Here is a 20,784-nt window from a genome sequence, read left to right on the forward strand (position 1 = left end):
GGTCTAAGGTAGAAGATGACTGCTCAGTCATCTTGGCAGAAGATGCCATGCTGCCAACCAAAAGGAGATGCACATGAACACTACACTTGCACCTTCTTTGAAGAATCTCAAGAAACACAATATGAAAACATTCATGCAGAGATCAAAAAACAATCCTTATTTTCTAAATATGGACTATGTTAATTAGTCTTGATTTTAAATGAAAATACATTTGGCTCTTGTATAAACTGGCAATCCATGGTGTGACATAATATATTAATATTAAAGACTCAGGTCTATCAAACTTTCTTTGACACAGAATTCAAAATAAATATTGTGATTTTTGCATAGTTTGCTAGCTACTCTTCCTGTTTGCTCAATCTTGGCCTTATTGGGAATCTTTCCCATCATACTTTGGAGAGTATATATTCATTCAAATGTTGGGATATATATATTCAAAAGCTTCCTAATGTTGCATTAAAATCTTAACAACAGTTATGACAATGTATTACCTCCAAATAAATAAATAAAAACTATTAAAAAGTATTACACACACACACAAAAATCACAGTAGGAGGAAGCAACTGCTACTCCTACCCCTTTTTTTCCTTTTTCTCAGAACTCTGGCTAAAAGCTGTACTTTTTGGTCAATTGTTCTTTGACTAAGTGCCTTTAGATATAGTACAAGTTATGACCTTGTTTAAATAATAATTCAGTAATAATATAAAAACCAGAGTTGAAAGTGAGCTAACTCTAAAAAAGCTTTGTATAGTGTCACTGAGGTCCTTCACAGTTGCTATGAAAAAAAGTAGAATGGTTTTCCCCCTGGTTACCTCCGCTATGTTACAATCAAAGTGAAAACAAAATGATTTGGGCTGAGGATTCCAGAGTATAATGTTGTAATACCTTGTTTTTTCCCCCTATCTCTAGACATTAACTTTAAAAATTCTAAAAAGGTAGAACAAATAAGTCACATTCAGAAAATTGACATTTTTTTTGGTTAGAGAAAATTATTTAAACTCTCTGAAGTAAATATTCTTACCACAGCTTATTAAATTTGGAAATAACACAGATTGCCATTCAAAACAGAAATAGTTCTCTTGATAATGCATTTAATAGTGTTTTGGCCAAGAAGCCAACATCAATGTAATCAATAAAAAGGTCTGTGTTAATCTTTTTAAAACCCAGTCGGTCAAAAAAAATTAATTCTTTCTGGGGTATCATCTAAATCCCAATGTTAAAAATAAAGAGAAATTATAGAAAAAATCCAGAATGTCTCTTGCTTTCCTTGCCTATCATACATTACTTTTTTAGATTAAAATAGAATTAGAAAAGGAAATCCTAATACCAATGACCACAACTTGCCTCTTACTAATAACCACATGTGGCAATTTACCTCCACTAATGCCTTTCAATTGTTGGGAGAAGTTATTGAAAATTCCATTACTGGATGGGGCACCTTGTGCTTGTAACAGTTATGACTTCAACCTCTGTTATTTAAGGTACTATGAAAAAAATCAAACATTTACATTTATATTATAGAGTGAAATTTTTAAGAATTATTTTAATTTTGGAACCTGTGAAAGTACATGTCTTGAAAAACTTGGAATTTGTGTTTGAACTACATAGGCTTGCAATGTCACTATTCTATAAGATGAAGTTTTCTCTAGTGTTTGCCTGTGTTAGAATCTTAACTTTACCCCTCAGTGGTGGCTATGTTATCCTGACAAGTTCCTTAATCTATCCTTCCATAGGGCTGTTGCAAGAATGAAATTTGATAATCTAAATAAAGTGTTTAGCACCATGTAAATAGAGAGTGAGCACTCAATAAATATAAGCTTAATTAACTTACTGAACTTCTGAGCCTGAAGGTAAAGCAGCACATAGATTCCACTCAGTCTTCTCTCAGGCTTTGCCTTCATCATCTTCCTTTTCCCAGTCCAAATCCTCAATGGTCCTGACCCTCATAAAGCATGCAAATGCATAGGTCTCATCATAAAAATAAAGAGATAGAAAATCTCAAGTTAGAATACAGACCAATACTCTTGTAACATCTGGCACATAGTAGGCACTAAAAAATTGTAGCTCATATCCCGCCTTCTCTACATAACGTAAATCATAATAATTACATTAAAATGTAAGACCAACTGCAAATTCTAGTGCCATCTAAACAAGTATGTCAACATAAATGTTTACCTATTTTCTCTTAAATAATTGCTCAATTTAACATTCCCAACTCCATCATGTGGCTTAATAAATTTAAATACTCTACGAAGAATGAAAAACTTAACTGTCTTCCTCTATGTAAAAGAAGATGATTTGTTTGGTTATGTGTTATTGTGTATACCCCCAAGTGTTTTGGGGAGGTGGAGAAGGGCAATGAAGACATGGTAGAACTCCATAGTGTTTCAATGGTCTTTGGACTTGGGTGAGAGATATTTTCTGCCCTCACTGGATGTCCAAGAATCAATTATTTGATGTACATGCTTTGAAGATTAAACTTAATAATAATTAACATGGGCACTATTTAAGAAATTGATTTGTTTGCTATAATTAGACATTGTAATTCTATTACTTTGTGAATAAAGAATGCTTTTTTAAGTACTTCTCATATTCACAAACTTTATTGCCCCCAAAAGATTTTTAACATTTTCAAATATTACTACATATTGCTAAAATTATAATTATAAATTCCTTTATCATGAAAACAAAAAAGATGAAACTTATAATTTCATAAATGTTTATCTTCATTATTTCCAATGTAGAAAAGGACCTATAGTCATAAATTTTGTCTTTTTTTTTTTTTTTTAGTGGTTTGGGGGAAAATAAGTATCTCAAAGATGGAAAATAAAACCACTGAAATTCAAAGCATTTTATCCTAAAAAAAAGTCTATTGATTTTTAAATTTTAAGCATACTGAATAACACATTTCCAGGAAGAGAATGACAAGCAAATTCATTATTTTTAGCATCTAAATCTCTAGTTCTAGAAATATTCTAAATGAGAAAAGTTGGGTAAAATCCAACTTTTTACAGGAGATAAAAGACCTATAAATTTGTGAAAAGTTAATAGCCATCTTTTGCTGGGGAAAAAAAAAAGGTGAATGACAAATGCCAAAATGGAAGTCAATAAAAGTAATGTAAAACAATGTACACCAGTAGAGCTAATAGAAAAACATTCTATATGATCTCAAGAGTTGATCTGATTGCACTCATAAGCACCATGCTTAGACCATGCTTAGAACCTGTCTAATTGCAAAGCCCATTATGTTCATCTTTGTATATGTGTTACAAATATGGAAAGCAAATTCTGATTTGGACTTGCTTGAGCTCATGTAGCCTGGCATAAAACCTACTTAAAACCTGTTTTTGTTCTGATCATGTAGCCCCACATACATCACCTCTTGGTTTGTTTTCCTTAGACTAAGATGAACATTTCCTATAATGTCAAATTGATCTCTTAAAAAATGATATATATCATGCCACAGTTGTAAGACTTTTTATTATCTAGACTGCTAACAACAGTTAGGCTGTAAGTACAAAGTTTACACTGAGAGCAAGTTGATTGAAAATATTTATTTATATATGTAACGCAACTTTGAGTTGGAATGCCAAAGGCCTATCAGAGTGGATACAAATATAAATGTTACGAACCATTTAAGCAAATAAATCAAAAGGATTACAATGGATAGTAAAAAGTCATGGTCAATGATGACCAACTCCCTTAAATCTCCTTTAATCATTCTTGAATATATCAGACATGTATAATTAATTCTTCTTTGAGAAATAGTGTCTGATTTAAAAATAATGTCTAATTCCTAATTCGTAATAACATTTTTAAAATTCTTACTTGATGGTAAGATTAGAAAACCCAATAAGAGATCTAAATATCTCTTCTAGAGGGGTCACAAAATTGTCCCCTTTGTTTCTATGTGCTCTTATTTTCTTTACTCAGAGAGTTGTGGCAAATGAAATGATGAGAGGTTTGAGTGTGTCCCTTAGGATACAAGACTGTCTTTGCAGAATGAACAAAATGAATCTCATTAAAAAAAATGTTTACATGCTATAAGTGGCTTTCTTAAGTTACCAATATTACTAGTCACATTATAATTTTTTAAATTCAAACATTCTCACTAGGACACAATAACATGAGTGATTTTTCAATGTAATTAAAATGTTTTTCCTTTTTTTTAAACCTTTTAAAACTTTTTCAATTCAAGATATACATTGAAAAACTGGCCATTGGAAAGGATTCTTTCTGAGCTAAAAATTTTAAGAACATCTACCCCCATGGAGTCATATATCTTCAGTAAGTCATGATTGTTTTTACATAAAAAGCTTAAAAGATTAACTGTTCTATACTTTGAATACTCACCAATTTGTTTACTTTTTCTCACAAAATTAAAATTTCTGCTGAGCAGTATAAGAAAAATCATAAATTTACATATATCTTTTTCTTTTATTTCTTTCTTCTCTCAAATGACCTTCATTCTTTCCTTGTTTACATGATTAATAGTTCTAAATTCCCAGATAATTTTCAAGTTGTTTGCTCACATGCCACTGGCTAATAATTATTTAGTCACATATGCCTTTCCCCACCAACCTCTGACCAAAGAAGTCTTCTCTAAGAATATTCAGAAAGCACATCTTGGCAAAGAAGGAAGGGAGGAGGGAGGGAGGAGGAGGGAGGGGAGGGAGGGAGGAGGAGGAAGGAAGGAAAATGTAGTGGAAAGGAAAGGAAGGAAGGCTGAAGGAAGGGAAGGAAGGAAGCTAGAAGTTGTGTTGAAGGAAGGAAGGGAAGGAAGGAAGGAAGGGAAGGAAATGGGAAAAAATGATAATTTGTCTTAATGTAATTTTCATCTGATGACAATTTTCCACTGACCTAACATCATCTTGATATAAGAAGGGAGCCATTCTTTATTTTATCATTTATTAGTGAGGAAATTAAAGCTCCAAACACACAAAAAAGCAGTTAACCTGCCCAAAGTTACACTGCGATTGTGACAAAGATTTAGAATCTGAGGTGGAGCTCAGATACTCATCTGAGGGTGTTTTCCAAAAGACTGTTTTTCTTTCTGCCCCTTTCCTTCAAGACCACAAGAGAAATATTCTTATTCATAACAAAGTATTAAAACACAACATTCACATAATTACAAAATATTCATAATTAAAGTTATCCATGTATGTATGTACATTCTAGACAAATTTTCTCATTACCTACATAAAATTTTGGAAAAGAGACAGATAAAATAGTTTAAAAGATAAAAATTATACAAGATAGTAGAATTCATTAGGAATATGACAAATAATTTCACCAGTACCAGCCAGTGCACACTTCAAAACAGTCATTGCTCTGAGGATTAATTTAAAAAGAAATGTTTTCTAAAAGAAAGAATTTAATTATTTAAAATAGAACAACAAATGGGCCAGATCTCACAAGTAAACAAGATCTCTTTAAATTTAAGGGAAGCTGTGATTTCATTTGGGCTCCAATAAGATTACTTTTCAATACGGCACGTTCGTTAGTGGTCACCATTAATATTCCCGTTAAAGAGCTGGGTACTCCAGGAGCACATACATGTTCTTAGGAGCAATTTAAAACTCCAAATTTTCTAATTCTCTTGCTCTGGTCTATACAGATTTTTTAACTGAATATTTTGGACATTTGTATTTCTATATTTAATGGTGTGATGAAACCAGGATCAATAATAAAATCTTACCATTTTAACAATAAAGTCTGTATCTCTATTCAATACTGTGTCTGAACTATTCTACGTATATCAATGTGGGACACTAGTGACTTTGGTATTTTCATGTGCCTTTTGTGTACCTATTTGCCTTTCATCATTAGTTCCTCTATCTACTAGATTACCTTTAGTGCTATAATATCCTAAAGCAGACTGATAAAACTTGCCATTATGATGCACAGCTCACATTTCCATTTTTGTTTGACTTTTGCTATTATGTTACAACCACCTGTCCAGGGCACAGCATCTGATATTATCATAGAAAAATACTGAAGGTATGTAAGTTGCTTTGGAAAATTTTTGGATTTTAAATACATATCTATTTGCTCCTATTAGTACATTGTTCAGAAATATAATAGTAAAATTTTTATTTTGGATGCACCAAGAGCATCTATACAGTGTAAGAATAAAACATGCAGTCATCTGGTCCCCGCCAAAGAGAATCTACTGTTTATGCTGGCTGAGCCAACACAGAGCATGATTGTATCATTACTGCACATATTAAAGCAAGTGCTCACCCTTCATTCAAATCTGAGTAAGTTCCACTGGTAAAAACTGTGGAATCTGGGAACCTAAAAGACTATTCTATATACAGTGTTTGCTGAATACATGCATTCCTGCTGAAAACAGCAGAGTGCATTCAGCTTCTCATCATGTCATGCACACAGAAACAGAGGTGGCAGGAAAAGAATACTGTGATAACTATACCATAAATAAGTGATTGCTACTTTTCCCTCCTTCATGACAACTTGGGGTAACTCAAAACCATGTTTCTTTCCTATACATATAAATAATAATATTATAGGTCAATTTGGTGAAATTCTGAGTCAGAACACAGTATATATATATATATATATATGCACCACTTATATGCAAAGGTGTGGATTGCAGCTTCAAACTGTCCGGCTGTTTCACAGTCATTCTCTTATAGCTTTACATCAACTGTTATTTTTGAAGCACGTGGCTAAAATTAAATTGACCATTTCTGTACTCAGATTATTTTTACCACTCATTCACTTTTTTAAAAAGCTTAGCTAAGCTTGTCTCACACATGGTTAAATAGAAAAATACCCTGAAATTCAATAAATGTCAGAGGTCAAGAGAAAGGTACCATCCTCACCATGAAAGCAACAGTCTCAATTTCAAAGCTGTTACCTTCCACATGATCACCTCATCTTTTTTTTTTGGCGGGCGGGAGCAGGGGGGCTGTCTATGGTAGGTAGGTATTGTAGCATAGCATGGAGACATGCTCCCCTGAAAACTTCCATTATGGGTAATGGAAGTTATGGGCACAAAGGAAGGAAAATGGAACCCATGGCACGTAACTTCTGTTCTGAGACTCCTGGATTAAAGAGGCACATCTTGTGGGCATGTGAAGATGTTCTAATAGAAATTCTAAAATATTAACTGTTTTTATAAATTACTTTGTTTTGCAATTCTCATCTTATTGTGATAACTTATCTTTCGGTTCTGGTGGTTTGTTTGGGGATGCCGGGAGACAGAAAAGTTCATAAAAATGGGTACAATAGATCAAAATATCTCCTTTGATTTTGCTGTCACCTTGGTATATGCTGTTAACCTATGTGTACGGATGGTCTGATAAAGTACAAATTACTAGTATGTATTTTCAACTTGATGCAAACATTAACTGCCCTGCTCCCACTGTTAAATGTCATGTGTGCACCAGTTTAAAAGTATGTCTCTTGAATCGATTTTTAAAAATATACTTTAGTCAAAAGAAATAAATTATTCTGGGTTCTCACAAATGAACATGTATTTTATTCTCAATACATATCATTTAAGGGACTAGCTATACACAACTCTTTGTGACTTTTTTTAAGTTGATAATAGGCACTTTCTAAGAGGATTTATGACCCAAAGACTCTGAAGTTCAGTCTCTAGTACCCCCCCTTTCGTAAGTGGATCTGCCTGAGCCACAGTAGTCAATTGTATTAACTCAGCAGAAGTCCAGCAGTAGAACTATGTGCAAAAAAGCTTTAGAAAATTGTAACCAGAATAAAATTATAGAAAAGCAGTTATCTGAGTTGAGCAACTTAACATCTACTTCTTAGTTGATTTTAACCATATTTCATGTGTTATCAGTACACAGTAAGAATCATGTGTGAACAATTCCATACCTATGTTTCTTTCTAAATTACAGATATGCTACAAAAACTTGTCTGTTTACATTCTTTGTTTGTTTTATATCATTAAAATTAAATTTTTGATATGATTAAATATTTTTTGTTTGTTTCTTTGCTAAGAGCCTTTTAACTTCACCCCTGAACAAGTTTTAGAAACACGAATTTAGAACATTCATCACCTTTGGAAAATCAGCACGTCTAACATGAACTGTTAAAAGGCCCTTTTACCCTGTGGTGTAGTATTTCTATAATAATATACACTATATTAATGGTTCAGTACTTATAGAGTTGATAAAATCAGCTTATAAGATGGCAGCTGTTCTCCAAGATGGAGGGCATAGGAATTTCCTTACATAGGAGTTAATGATCATTATCTAAGTATAATGTTGAAAAAGAAGAGGTATAGTTGAGCAAAAATGCAATTCATGCACAAAACTCATAGCAGTGTTTTCAATTTCCCACACTGCTATCTGACTTAGGCAACCAAACATTTAAATGGAGAAAACACTGCCTGCTGGGGAAAATTAACCTAATGCTATGGAAAAATATCCTATGGAAAGAGATCATAAAATGGTATGAACAGTTTACAAGGTTGAACTCTTCCTTGGCATTAATCTATAATTTTAACTTAATAGAACAGTGAGGAAATGACAGCTCGATCTATTCAGCCTGAGATCAAATTTGTCATGGCAACATTGGCAGGTTGGACCCTGATTCTTCAAATATTACATTGCCTTGATTAACAAAAATCATACTTTTTAAAAAAATTACAGAATAGAGATAATAAATAAAAGTAAAGTGTGCATGCAGTCAACTGCATAATATACAAGCAATATCTATGCTTAATAATCATCTTTGGCAGGCCAGAATCCAGCTGGACATGCAATATTTACATATCAAAATCCATATTGTGTTCATCATATTGAAAGTGAAAATATATATATGTATATACTGTATATACACACTTATGTATATAGATGTATATACTGTTTTTAATATATTAACAAATATATATGTGTATATATATATTAAAAGTGGATTTCCTCTTTGTCAGATTCAGGTGATTCAGGCCTTGAAACACTAAAAATATCCTGACATGGTATTTGGGGAGGTACTTGGAGAGGCATCTGGGGTTTGGGAGAAGAGGTCTGGGGCACACTTTTCTCTGAGAGTATTTTTAAAATTTCTGCCACCTGCTTCTCCAGGGCAGTCATTCTGCAGCTTAGCAGCTGAATGTCTTCTTTGAGTTCGTGCTTTACTTCCTGCAGTGTGGTCTGTAAGGCCTGCTCCGGGATGGGATAAAAGGGATGCTTGGCATCAGCCTGAATGGGGCTGTGCTCTAGAGGGCTTCGTGCCTCACCAGCCTTATCCAAACGAAGGTCACTTTTTGTAATTCCACTGTCGCAAGAATCAGTCTTCCTTAATGGGTTTTTGGTCACACTGTTCTCTGAGTCGCTGCCCTTGGTGTCCTCTGACAATAGCCCCATGGACTCAGCTTTAGTGACGTTATTCCAGTCTTCTTTTTTCTCCTCATGGGCTCCCATGTTATTCTTGAGTCGCAGCCACCCTTTCCCATTTCCGTTCTTCATTCTTATCGGGCTGTTGACTTTGAGACATTTGGGGTCAGCACTGCCATTGGGCTTGAGTTCCATGGCATCGCGGTTGTTTTGCTTGAGAGACTCACTGGTTTTCACGTAAGCCAGAGATGTCTGAATGGGTGTGATCTGTGACACGGTGACCACACTGGTACCGGTAATGGAAGCTCCGTTCTGTAAGGAGCGGCTCTCCACCTGAAGCTGGTTCCGCTCGGGGTCGCTCTGTGTGGACCCCTGATTCCGCAGCTCCTTCTGCTGCTTGAACTTCTGGAAGAGCTTTCTGACTGGGTGGTCCACGGGGATGCTGAGGGTGACCTCGTTCTTCTGCCTGAGGCGCTCCTCCTCCTCTTTCTTCACATCACTAATCTTACGGAAAATGATCTGAGGTCGGGGAGAGAGATCGAAAACATGATTATAAAAACAGACAAATTTATAATTGTGTGATACCATACCAGATGTACTGTTTTACAGAGGAAACCCTGGAACATAGATCAGATTAATTCTGAAGGGAAAAAATAGTCCAATGCCATTTAACAGATGCAATGTACTTAAAACTCAGCACAGGACCATGACTAAGATTGCTTAGCCTTACTCCCTGCATCAGAGGGGAATACAGTAAAGAGATAACTGAATAGAAGTACTTGCTTTCTAGTTTATGTTCCTATTTAATAGAAAATACATAAACATAAATATATATGTTAGAATATCTACATGTGTATATGTGTATGGGTAAAGAAATATATATTTATATCTTAAATGTCCTTGTAATACATCCCTATTTTTGTATGGTTTTCTTTAGCATGTGTGTGTATATGATTCAAAACCATTTTTAATACCAACTGCTGTTTAAAGGTCAAATTGTAAGATTTCCAGGCTATAAAAGTACTGAAAAGTTAGACAGTTTACCAATATAGCACCTCGATTGGGTATGAGGAGGGATTAAATTTATTCATGTGGCTCCAGAGAGCAGAACCAAGACCTATAAGTAAATGTTTCTGGAATGCAAATACCACCACAATAGACAGATTTCATTTCAAACTGCTACCTGCTATTCAATATTAATGGAATAAACTGCCTTGAAAACTCATGAACCTCATACCACTAAAATATTCAAACAGGAGTAAGGATGTTGTCCATGTAATACTTTCACTGAGTGGGAGAGGTTGGACTCTTCAAATTCCAATATTCTTTAAATTTTAAGCATAAAATTAAATATGCAGTGTATATGATGTTAGATGGATTTCCACAAATAAATCTGCATAATTTTATTAAAAAATGTACTTTGGAAATAACATTGGGAACTTATAATTCCATCATGAGAAATAAAAAATGTTAAATATGTATGAAATTACCACTTATATTATTCGTTAGAAGTAAGTTTAATAGTGTGAGATTTTTGCTGAGAGTCCTTCTGAAGAACAAAATAACTGCAGGTAAGGGCTGTAAGGAAAATTCAAAAGAAAGTTAGATAAAGTGCTTTCAGAATCAGACAATTTTATGATGATAGCAAAATTACTTACCTCCATTCACCCTCCCATTAAGTTGTTGCTTAGATTAGAAATATATGTGAAGTACAGAGTCCCTGGCATATAATAGACACTCAAAATACGTTGGTTCTGTCCCTCAAACTTTCATCAAATATTTTTTATTTGAAACCATTTCGACATCTTTTAAAGATTCAGCAGCTTCCACAAGTAACATATAATTACTAATCTCTTACCAGAAACAGATATTAATGATGGTCACTGTTAACAGAAAAGTTTAGGAGATAGCAATCCTCTTAACAGCACATTTTTAACATTGAGAATGATGCACTAAATTCAGCTTTTTATGTGGTAATAATTTGAAATTTTAAATAAATATTTTCTAAATTCAATAACTGTAAAGACCAGCACAGTTTTCCCATGCTAGTGCTACATGAAACTGAATCTTCTTAAAAGATGTAATACTAATCTCAAAGTCTGGCATCAAAGCTCCAACGGTTTAATTAGAAGTCTTCCAAAGGGTTACATATTTCGTATATTTCCTAAGTAAGCAGAGCTTGTTGTAAGCCTTCAAGACATTAACACTCTCTGGGACCAGAGAGATCTAAACATGAAAACACAGATACTTTATTCCTATTTCATCCCACTTTTATTGAAAAGCAATCGCTCTGGTTCTATGAACTGGTATAAGAGGACTAATGTAAATAATTGGCCACATCGTCCTTCATACTCAACTCTTACCTTTTTTTTTTTTAAGGTAGTTACTTACCCTTGAATAGACATAGCATTGGTACAACGTGGTAACTAACAGCAGCCTTCATATTTGGGAAAAAAAAGGATCTATTTCAAACTATCCATGGAGGAGGGCAAATGCCTGACACATAGGGATATCAGTTAAAAATGCAAGACATCCTTATAACAATTAGGACATACTTATACTAAAAAAATAGTATATTATTTATCTAAATGGGACATATCTATACTTTAACAATAAAAAGTGATTGAAATTTAAATTTACCTGGGTGTTCCATATTTTTGTTTTCTAAATGTGGCAACCCTATTGGTATGTAATAGACAAGGATATTACTGTCTCTGTAATGCATACTTCCATCTGAAGCTCACAGTTTATGAAAGATTTGGGGTCCCTGAAGACTTTGAATTTGTTGACATCTTAGGCCAGAAATTTTATGTTCTAAATTTTCAATATAATTGCTAATAGTTGCTTGCAATTATAGTGTGTTTACCAAGTTTGGGATGCACCGTGATTTAAGAGTGTAATATGCCCATGTAAAATATCAATTTAAAAAAGCCTTTTCCAGCTTCCCTGACCACCAGCTGGCCCCTCCCCATCAACCAAAAACAAATGAAGGTGTTTGGACTACTACTATCAAGCTAAGAACAAAGACGCCAAATGCCAAACTACCTGGTACAAAGGGAATCCTGTCAGTCTGCCTCAAGGGACAAATGCGATAGAACTGAGTTGGCATATTTTGCCATCAAAAAGACATAAAAGGAACCAAGAAAGATAAAGAATAGAGGTTTTGGATATTAGAAGACAGAATCCTAGGAGTGCTGCACATTGGTCCTTTCCCTGCCCCCACTCCAGAGGATAGGAGATGAGATGATATTAGACACCGTTCCCTCGAGGTTTGGTGGTACTTAGGAACACAGAGGCAGGCCCCGACTTCTCATTTCGAGTTTACAGAGCAACAGGGCCCATACATCTACTCTCTGGAACCAGCAAAGCCTGGTAAAAAAAGCAGATACTTTCTTCAGACGACAAAGGTTTCCCTCTTTGTTCCTACTATTTACTCCTGTGTAGCCTGGATGGGCATGACTAGGACCTCCATGGGCCCAGCAGGTCACAGAAGGTAGCAATTTGTGATTTCAGCCCCATAGAAGCTGGATGAGGCAAAAGTTCTCCACATAAGGTGGGCGAAGTTATTGCACCCTGTAGGATACCTGCTGCCAGGGACTTCGAGCTCTCCGAAATAATTATATTCATTTACATTGAAATAAAAAAGGCAGATGTTATCTCTTTATACTGATAGATGCCATAGAATGTGCTAATCTACACAGGTTCCTCCTTATATAAGACACACTGCGTTACATTTAGAGACTTGACACATGAAGCTTTCTCCTGAGGCACAGATAGGTACAGGGCATTTACTTTGCCAGAGAGGCTCAAAGTTTTAGTTTAGAGGGCCATATGTTAATGATGGGTGCACTTAGTGGCTATCATATCTTCATATTCTTTATAAGTGATTGAGACATTGGGCTCAATGGTCAGTACACTCAAAGGGCTACATTTGGCAGGCACACATGATGGTCTTGGCACCAAGGAGTCCAGCAGCTTCTCATAGATGATGTTCTGCACCATGGTGTGAACTGGAGAGCCATACTAGGTGCCCAACTGCCCTTGGACAGTCCCCATTAAATATGCCACACAATACATACAGAACCCAAACACTGGTGAAACCAATTGAAAAGACCAACATTATGGAGTAACCAGAAACCCTCCAGATCTCACAGACAAGCCCTAGGTACTGAAGTGAACTCCCTTTACCCACACACCTCTCTCAGCAACAGGCTCACAGGCAATCTTGAGCCCAGTGAAAGTATAAGCAGGTGCAGAGGGAGGGCTAGGGAGAGAGGGCCATGAGGCAATTTCCTACCCAAGCTATGGCATTCAAACTGGAGCCTAACTGAAAACAATAACACTTGGAGTTGATAAACTACTTATCATAACCAGGCTTTTAAGCCAGAGGTAACTTTAAAAAAAAAAATTACTGGATTGGGTTGCATTTACTGAATAGGACTGAATTTATTTGATTTTGACTACAGAACAGAAATTGCGACTTATTAAAATAGTTATAAAAGTTTGCATACAGCAAAGGGTTGGACATATATTATCTACTTTACCTATCATAACTACTCTATGAGATTGGTCTTATTTTTTTCATGTTACAGAAGAGCAAACTAAGGCACAGAGAGTTTTTGTGGTTTCCCTTAGGTCACACAACTAGTAAGTGTTCAAGATACAAATCCAAAGAGTCAGCTTCCAAACTGTCTTAACCATTACACTCTACTGCAGCTTCTCAGGTTAACTAACACTTCTTCCTGAACTTTGTGACAACCCAAAACTCATTGAGTGGGTGAAGTAGGGAGTGATACAGCAGTTTCACACCCAACAGGTAACACTTCACAAAGAACCATCCCTGAAAGCAGCACACTGAACAAAAGATGAAACTCTGTGCTTGTTAATTGATAGCCTCAAAAAGAAAAAGCTGAGGACAGAGTTAAAGGAGGCACTCTCAACCCTCCTCATTCTCAAAGGCAAAGTCAATTGAATCTGTTTTATCTCCAGTCTCTACAATGGTGTCTGTTACATTGAAAGAACTTAATAAAAAGCACATGCCACCCTTTTGTAGCTTCTTGTTCCCTTCCAGGGGCCCTTGTATTTTCCTTTAACTCACTTATACATATAATAAATGTATTACTTTTATGAAAGGCGGGGAGTGGGAAGGGTCAAAGAATGGGATTTTCCTTGTACTCTGATGCCATCTTTGATACGACTAGTACCTAGATTCATTTGCTTATGGGGACATGGATTTTGTTAACTGCTGTTCTTCAGTCTCTACCACAGTGTCTGTTACATTAAAGAGCTCAATAAAAAATGTTATTCATTAATTCAATAAAGTCTTCACACATTCACCAAATGAATGTTTGTGATAGGTCTATGAATCAAAAATATTACAAATGGGAAGACTGTTTTCTATTCATTATTTTCACTCTCTAAATAATGAATCAATGTTATCTATATTATTACAATTGATCATTAATATCTGCTCCTATTTCCTCATTGGGAAGCAAACACAAAATCATTTACCTCCTGGCATCCCCAGCACCTAGGCCACTGCTGGGCCCAAGAGTTAACAGACGCTTGCTGAGTAAGAATCAGGTTCAAGTCTTTGACCCACGATCAGTTTTTAAAGAAGTTGAATCAGAACAATACCATTGTAAGGATGAAATAACATTCATTAAGAACTTATTTTCCAGTTAATGACAATGCAAAACTATCTCAATGCAAGGTAAGAGACTATAGGCACTAAAATTAAAAATAAAGAAACAAAAAAAAAATATGAAGAGATGATTATCTCATGCTTACAAGGTTTAAAGACTAATAGTCTACTACTGAGGTGCCACCACCAATTTATATATGTTATATGTAAAGTATGATAGCTTTTTGTTCTGTCTTAAATTATAAGAAATGCATTGTATCACAAATAAGAAAATAAAACAGCAGGATGCCACCTACTATATTTCAAAAACATTAAAAGTAATAGGTCCTCTCTGTGAGTCCTCATATTTTTGAAGATAACTTTATGACCCTTAAAGCTAAATCTGAATAACAATGTATTTTTATTACTAAGGAGCTATTTCATCATAAAAATAGCATGGTAATTATTCTATATTACTATTACAAGCATGAGCATTCTGAAATATATTCTGCAGAATCTTTCCTCTTAAGAAGTGCTTTTTACCTTTAACTTTTTAATCATGCATATAATTAAATAGTTTAACTTAATAAAAGAACAGAAAACTTGACAAATTATATTTAGTTAAACCCTGTAAAATAGCATGTTTTTATTCAGATAACAAGAAATCTGCCTGCTACTATTTGGCAGTTAAAAGAATCTGCAAATTTAATAAGAGTTTTCATAATCCAATTGATTCTTATATGGGCAATGTGTCATACAGAAGTGAAAAGTTTCCTGCTAATTCAATACATTAGCTATATAGATAAATTTTACCAAATTATTACATGGAAATAAAGATGATTTATCTCTAGAAAACAAACATAAGAAAACTACCCCCAAAGAAATCATTTTAGAAAATGTTAAAAGATTTCAGTGACGTTCATAGGAGATTAACTTATATAAATTAAACCATGCAAAAGGAAAATGTATATACATGATTATCAACATAGTATTAAAGGAAATAAGCTTTTAAAAATCAAATATTTGGTTTTCTTCTCAGTGTTAATAACCTAGAGCACTCGATGTACTCTGCCTCTACTTTTTTGCCCAAATGCCAAATCAAATTGCTGCTGAACACGACAAAAAATTGAGGACAAAATTAAAAAAGAAAAATCACGAATCAGGCTGATTTATTGGTAGAATGCACAATAGCTTGTACTGTTTCTATGAGCAGGGAGGTTTATTTCATTTAAGCTTTTCTTCTTTGTGCTTCATTATGTTTTGCGGAGCCCATGCTGGAAGGTTTAATTTATTTAAATGATAAAAGCTTCTTAAACTTAACAGGGAACATGGCCAACTGAGCTTTCCATTTTAAAAGTAGGACATTTGATCATAAAAGTGATATCAAAATTGAATAATTTGAATGTGTACTGAACTTTGAAATCCAATAAAGGCAAGGAAAAGAGGGATAGAATCATTTGTTTAATGACACAGATTCAGTGTTTTATAATTTTAAGAAGGATAGCGGTGTTTTCTCTCAAATGGCTCATCACTTTCCAGATCTGTGAATCCAGGGAATTGACTAGGAATTTATAGGTATATGTAATATGAAGCAGCAGCTCCAGTTCATCTGACTGTTATGAGGTGTAGCTGGTTTGGTTCTTTGACTCTTTTTTCTATTTCTATAAACTTAGTCACTAATTCTAACTCTAGTCTTTTCAATCCAGTCCAACCTGAACTAATATGACAAAGCAGTATTTATTAAACACTGTCATATCCATATCAGAGGGTATAAGCTCTTCCCAACAAAGGCCACAGTGATAAAGATGTGACAGATGGCTATTTAACAAATTTAGATGTATGAAGGAGGATAAGAATGATGCATCACACGCTGTTTTGAAATATAGTGGCCTTGCTTTACTTCAGCCACTCATAAATCTGTAAGTTCTCCAAGGCCAAGTGTAACCACAGAACCAGCTCAGAATGGTCCTATCCTGTTTAACAAGGTATAGAGTTGCTTTCCAGAAACAACAGACCCAAACCACAAGTCACACAGCCAACGCATGCTCAGAGAAGAGAACTTTGACCTCCAGCTGCACCTGGAACCAACATCTTGCTCCCACCCCTCCTCATCCACTCAGACATAACCGGAACTTGAACATGGAACTTTCAGAAGCAAAGGGTCAATTGTCCAGGAAGATCTGCTGCCGAAGCCCCTTACCTTAAATGGCCAACCTCCAATTAAAACTTGCCCCTCCAATGCTAGTGCTTCCACATATCTGTTCCCCCTAATCCCTTAAAAACCCAAACCCTGAATCAGGGAGTTTGGGCTTTTTCAGCCATAGCTTTCTCTTTCTCCTTGCCTAGAGCTCTGCAAATAAAGTGACTCTAATTTCTCTACTGCAATTCTCGGTGTTGAGTGTTTGGCTCTGCTGGTACCAGGTGAATGAACTCTTTCTGTCCGGTAACAAAAAGAATGTGTTATGATCTAGTTCAGCCTCTTATATCCTAAGTAAACTTTGAGGAATTAATTAATGTTAAAAAAAAAAAAGAGGGGGAAGAAAGGGAGGTAAGTAGAAGGAAAAAGGAAGCAAGAAGAAAGGAAGAGAAGGGGAGCAGAATGTATTAACCCAAAATATGTCACTTTGGCATAAGAATTATCTTGAGCTGGTTATTTTTAAGAAATAGCAGGCACAGGAGAAGCTCTGAAAACTAAATAGAAATTACCTTTTTATAAGGAGCATTTACATTCATATGGGAAATCTCTTTTAGTAAGGTTGTCTCCATCTTCATATCAGGAAGAGAAGGATGATTCTAAATCTCCAAAAACTCTTTATCAATGGAGGAGGCAATGACTTAAATCTGCATAACAATCTTATTCTTGCTTACTATGCTTTTCCAGGTAACTCCCCATACCTGGCCTCCCCACCACTCCCAACATCCTCTTTCGTCTTTAGCTGGAAATATTATTTAAGGATGTATATATGTGTACAGAAGGCATACATGTTTACACGGCTTACACCTTATTAAACTTTTGTTTTTCTCCTGTTAATGTCTTTTATTACAGAGGATGTCTCAGTCAAAAAGGGTAGAGGGAAAATTATTTTTCCTCCTCCACAGAAGGGAGAAAAAAAGGAAGAGAGAAAAGGAATATTTTTTAAATTTTGTTAATGTGTTGGGTAATGCCTAATGTGGATAAGGATGGTTAGTAAGATGCAAATGCAGAACATTCTAAAATTACTGATACAATTACCGAATTTAATGGTAAAATTTTCTAGGTTCCATTTCTCTTTACCATATAAAAAAATGTTAGAATTAACCTAAATTTTCCAGGCTATCACAAGTATGAAAATATATTTTTCATAAGAAATAAACTTCATCACTGATGTTAGCATAACTCTAAAATAGGTTGCTCAATACATATTTTTCCAGTACTAAAGGATTTTCATTTTAAAAAAATAATAAAAGAAGGAAGAAGACAAAGTCTTCAAAACCAAAAACATAGCCATTCGAGGTAAAGCTGGCAAGGTTTAGATTCACTGTCTCAAATATTGCAGAAATCCATGAATTGCCCTCCTTGTCTCAATTTCTAGTCTCATTTTCCATTCATTCCATTCTTTGTTATTACATATCAAATATGATAGTATCTCAGCCTTAAAAAATAATCACAGGATAAAATTAAAACTCTTTAATAAAGTCAGTAAGCCTACTGTGGTCCAGTTGAACCTGCCTCTCCACCCTCTGTTTCTGGTACTCTTCACTTGACCTCCACACATCAGCAATAATGAGTCACTTTGAGGTCCAGAATCTACTTGAGATATTGCACATATTGTTCTCTCTTCTCCTCATCTGCTGAGAAACTCCTACTTATCCTTTAATACTCAGCTCAACTGTGCTCTTCTTTATGAGGCAAGACCAGCTATATTACTTGCAAGGCCCCATACAACAGAAAAAGTCAGGGCCTTTAACATCATACTTAATGGTAAAACACTGAAGGCTCTCTCCTAATATCAGGGAAAAGATAAGCATGGACCATCTCATCATCACTTCTAGTTAACATTGTACTGAAGGTTCTAGTCAAGGAAATTGCCAAGAAAATGAAATAAAAGATATCTGGAATGAAAAATAATTAAAACTATCTCTATTCAGAGATGTCATAATCATGTATATAGAAAAATCCTAAGGAATCCACACACATACACATAAAACTATTAGAGCTAATAAAGGCTTAGGATGCAGAATACAAAATCAATATAAAATTTAGTTGTATATCTATGTACTAGCAATGAATTATCTGAAAATGAAACTAAAAATATTGGCAATGTTTCAAAGAGAATAAAATACTTTGGAAAAAAATTAACAAAGGAAGTATAGGATTTATACACAAAAACTACAAAACATTGTTTAGGTAAAGACCTAAATAAATAGAAAGACATCTCATGTTTATGGCTTTGAACATTTACTATTGTCAACATGACAACAATCCTCAAATTGATTGTAAATTCAATTCCTATCAAAATTCTAACTGTCCATTCTTCAAAGATTGGCAAGCTGACCCTAAAATTCAGATAAAAATGTAAGTAATCTAGAATAGCCAAAACAATATCAAAAAGTAAGAAATAATTGGAGGACTCATACTTCCCAGTTTTAAAACTTATTACAAAGCTACAGTAATTAAGACAGCGTGGTACTGGCATAAAAACAGACATATACATTAATGGAATATAACTAAGAGTCCAAAAATAAACCCATGCATCTATGGTTTATTGCTTTTTTACACAGGCGCCAAGGCAATTCAATGAGGAAAGATTAATCTTTTTTAACAAATGGTGCTGGAACAACTGAATTTCCAAAACAAAAAATAAATATGATAAATACCAGCCTCATACCACATTCAGAATTTAACTCGAAAATGGACCAAAGACCTGAATGTAAGAGTGAAACTGTAAAATTCTTAGGAGGAAATACATTTGCACAAATTCTAGTGACCTTGAATTAGACAAGGGTTTCTCAGATATCTAAATCTCAAGCTATCAAAAAAAATTAAATACATAAATTGAACTTCATCAAAATTTTAAAGTTTTTTGCCTCAAAGGATACTATCAATAAAGCAAAAAGATGATGCACAAAATGAGAGAAAATATTTGCAAATCATATCTGATAAGGGTCTAGTATGCAAAATATATAAAGGACTATTACAATTCAATAATTAAAAGACAAAAGAGAAATGATTTAAAAAGAGTCAAAGGATTTGAATAGACATGTCTCCAAAGAAGGTATACAAATGGCCAATAGGCACATGAAAAGACATTCAACGTCATTAGTCATTCAGAAAATACAAGTCAAAACTTCACATCCTCTACGATGGCTATAATCAAAAATACCAAGTGTTATTAATAACAGAAAATAACAAATGTTGGGAAGATGTAGAGAAATTGGAACCCTCACACATTGCTGGAAGGAATATAAAAAGGTATAATTTCTGTGGAAAACAGCTTGGCAGTTTCTCAAAAAGTTAAACATAGAGTAACCATATGACCCAGGAATTCCATTTCTAAGTATACATTCAGGAGAAATGAAAACATATAATCATGCAAAAACTTGTACATGAATGTTCATAGCAGCATTATTCATTTCCCCTCTAAAAGGATCGCTCAGGCTGCTGTGGAGAAAATAAACTGTAAGGTGAAATGTATGGAAGGAGAAGTAACCAAAGGCTTTTTGAGAAGTTCAGGTAAGACGTCACAGTGACTTAGACCAAGGAGGTAGAAATAGAGGAAGAGATAAATGATCAGATTCTGTATTTATTTTGCTAATAAAACTGACAGGGTTTGAAGATGGGCTGGATGAACAATG

General features: G+C 34.6%; 1 protein-coding gene across 2 annotated transcripts in view; it reads right to left on the bottom strand.

Moving 5' to 3' along the window:
* Positions 1–6,881: 6,881 nt before the first annotated feature.
* The window catches only part of KCNH5 (potassium voltage-gated channel subfamily H member 5), a 342,803-nt gene continuing 328,900 nt past the window's right edge, over positions 6,882–20,784 (bottom strand). For both annotated transcript variants that reach the window (XM_039864507.1, XM_039864496.1), the window contains one exon: positions 6,882–9,845. In XM_039864507.1, coding sequence (XP_039720441.1) covers positions 8,898–9,845 — 948 coding nt within the window. In that variant the 3' untranslated portion in view covers positions 6,882–8,897. The remainder of the gene's footprint in view (positions 9,846–20,784) is intronic.

Source organism: Pteropus medius, unplaced genomic scaffold (genome assembly GCF_902729225.1).
Source record: "Pteropus medius unplaced genomic scaffold, Ma_sr-lr_union100, whole genome shotgun sequence".
NCBI classification, from domain to species: Eukaryota; Metazoa; Chordata; class Mammalia; order Chiroptera; family Pteropodidae; genus Pteropus; species Pteropus medius.